At 47.9% G+C, this 3,115-nt stretch overlaps 1 protein-coding gene across 1 annotated transcript; it reads left to right on the top strand.

Moving 5' to 3' along the window:
* The first annotated feature begins 2,197 nt into the window (after positions 1-2,197).
* LOC137948529 (AT-hook motif nuclear-localized protein 22) lies at positions 2,198-3,115 on the top strand. Its single transcript, XM_068794612.1, has one exon. It carries the CDS (start codon positions 2,198-2,200, stop codon positions 3,113-3,115), a length of 918 nt encoding a protein of 305 aa, XP_068650713.1.

Raw genomic sequence — 3,115 nt, 5'->3', positions numbered from 1 at the left:
TTGGCCGGTCCAAAATCCGATCTTGAAAGTTAGAAAACCTTAGTATCTACCCATATTAGTATTAGTTGGTGTAAGTCAAACTAAAAAGTTTGGTTAAAAAATAACTTATGATATGATATGATATGTAGGTATTTTATATTAAATGACATGGAGACTATCTTCGATATGCCCAAAGCTACAACATGAGTTTTTGTTTTTCTTACTACCTTCACTCTGTTTTCTGTGAAATTACGATAACACCACTATCGTTTTACAGCCGTGGCGGCCTTCCGTTATACGACCGACAGCATTTTGTCGATGGACGAGTGAACGGAGTTCTTTTCAGGAAGAAAGTCCCGAAAATCTCTGGCTACTGCCGGCGACCGTTCCTTAATACGACCGACAGGATTTTGTCCAATTGACGAGTAAACGGCGGGCTTTTGTCCAATCTCTGGCTTCTGCCGGAGTCCGTTCCTTGATTTCAGCAATTGACCCAAAAAGCCCTCCATCGCTTGGCGTACTTTTCAGCGCCTTTTGACCCTTTTTCCTATCTTGTCAAGGGTGTTTCTGTCAGTTTCTTAAAAGTTTCAACTGTCGTAACGCAGAGCCTTTTACAGATTACTTTTACCGCTTTGTCACCGTCACGGCACGTACATCAGCGGCTACCCGCCGTGCCGGCGACAGCGATCGGTGCTCACTTTATCTCACGTGCTTCCGGGATCTTAACATGCAGTTGTCACGTGTCAAACGTCCCATTACTGCCAGGCTCCATCCAGCTACTCTAGAAAAAAGCCGCCCGGAGAGGGAGTGAAGAGACAGAAGGAAGAGAGAGCAGATCGTTTGGGGAGGCGAAACGTGTCTACTGTAACAGTGGCGGGTGGAGAAGAGAGCCCGAGATTCGAGCCTGCTGTAGAGACAAACGCTGACGTGATTATAAGGTTCCGCTCCAATTCCCCATGACCCACATGCACCTCTCTGCAATTTCGTATTTGCATCCCATTCTGTCTCTCCAATCTTTCCTCTCCAATTTCTCAGTGCCCGGTCACTTTTCTCCACATTTCTGAATCAAAATGTTAAATGCGAGACAAGTAAAAAGAGAAAAAGAATCAATCTCTCGCTCTCTGAGGTTGAAGGTGAGAAAATGCCCAGAAACGTTATTCGTCAGCAAGCCACCAACGTCAATCACTGGGTCGTAATTTTTTTTATTAATGGTGAAATATTATATGGCTCGGTAATGTAAAGAAGACGAATCACTGGGTCTTAAAATATTGGGCAGCGATGGATAAATTAAACAAAATGACGCCGTCTTCCTTTACGATCAGAGCTGTTGAACATTAATCCAAAAGCCTTTGCTTTGCCTTCTCGGTGGAGAAAAACTGCTTTTCCTTTCGCTGAGTGGAGAGCTCAACACCCGGAACGCCATTAGTCAACTCTTCGTGTTGTTTTCTGGGCAGTTAAGTGTTAGCTTTAACTATGGTATACAGTATATTCAGAGACGGGACGGAGAAGATGAATATGGTATTTTAGATGACTTGAGGAGAAGAAGGAGAAAGGTCTGCGGTTTGCATGGAGAAGTTGCAGAAGAAATAGAGGAAAGAAAAAAAAGGGTTTATATAGCGAAGAGAGGAGGAAGGAGGGAAGCGAAGAGGGAGACAGGGTGGTGTGCAGGAGGAGACAAAAGAGAGAGAAAAAAGGTGGGGCCGGGCACCGCCCTTGCGCACGCTGTCTTACCGAAACATCAACCCATCATCGATCCGCTCCCACGACCTAACCCTAACCCAAAAGCTGGACTCGAACTACCACTTCCCGGCCAACAAAGAAAGACCCGATAGACGAGGTTAGAGAGAGATAAGATGGGAGATTTCGCTGGAAAATTGGTGGGTGATGCCAAAAGGGTCTTCCTGTTAGCTTTCCCGGTGAAGGGTAGAGTCGCGATTGATTGACTCATCAACAGAAGGAGCTGAGAAGTGGCAGCGGACTTCTTTGTTTCTTTAGTTTTTTTCTTCTTTAGCTTCTTCTTCTTCTCGGGTGCTCTCTCTCTCTCTCTCCCTATTTTTTTCTCTTTATTTTTTCTTTTTTTCTTTTTACCTCCCTATCTTTCCTTTCTTTATACTGTTCCATCTCCTAGGTTTCAATCCACTAGGATTTTGTAGCTTGTCTCTGGAAGAAAAGATAGGGGAGAAATAGAAAAAGAAGAAAGAATTCTGCTAGTGGCAGTATGGATCCCATACAAGCATCAGCGCATGGCCACTCTCTTCCACCTCCTTTCCACACAAGAGATCTACAACACCACCTTCATCTCCAACATCAACATCACCAGCAGCAACAACAGCAGAATTCCGAAGAGGAACATAGCGGAAGCTCTGGACTCAATCGGGGCAAGAAAAGGGACAGAGATGGAAGTTACGGTATCAACAACGAAGATGAGAGTAAAGAAGCAGGCTCCGCCACCGGCGAAGGTGAGGTATCGAGAAGACCGCGAGGCCGGCCCGCCGGCTCCAAGAACAAGCCCAAACCACCGATTATCATCACACGGGATAGCGCCAACGCTCTCCGTGCCCATGTGATGGAGATCGCTAATGGATGCGACGTCGGCGAGAGTGTCGCCACCTTTGCACGTCGGCGCCAGCGGGGAGTCTGCATTTTGAGCGGGACCGGAACCGTCACGAACGTCACATTAAGGCAGCCGGCGGCCCCCGGTGCAGTTGTCACCTTACATGGGAGGTTTGAAATCCTATCCCTTTCAGGGTCCTTCTTACCCCCGCCGGCTCCACCCGCAGCGACGGGATTGACGATATACTTGGCTGGGGGACAAGGTCAGGTGGTTGGAGGAAGCGTTGTAGGAGCGCTAGTGGCATCGGGTCCAGTTGTAATAATGGCAGCCTCATTCGGTAACGCAGCATATGAAAGGCTGCCCTTGGAAGACGAAGAGCCGATTCCAATCTCCGGCGGAGGGCCACTTGGCTCTCCCGGTGGGGGTTTAGTTAGTCCACAGCATCAACAGCAACAACAGCAGCAGCAGCTCTTGCCGGACCCCAACACGCCTCTTTTTCATAGCTTACCTCCCAACCTTCTCAACTCCTGTCAATTACCTAGCGACGCTTATTGGGCAGGCGGAGGCCGCCCTCCCTACTGA

Source organism: Aristolochia californica, unplaced genomic scaffold (assembly GCF_029961685.1).
Source record: "Aristolochia californica isolate CCGP_79_NKW_82.1479 unplaced genomic scaffold, dmAriCali1.0.hap1 SCAF_13, whole genome shotgun sequence".
In the NCBI taxonomy this organism is placed as follows: domain Eukaryota; kingdom Viridiplantae; phylum Streptophyta; class Magnoliopsida; order Piperales; family Aristolochiaceae; genus Aristolochia; species Aristolochia californica.
This window is presented reverse-complemented; position numbering and strand designations above follow the sequence as displayed.

Bases quoted from the DNA above. Each gene is read 5' to 3' on its own strand.
- LOC137948529 (XM_068794612.1), top strand. From the start codon at position 2,198: ATGGATCCCATACAAGCATCAGCGCATGGCCACTCTCTTCCACCTCCT.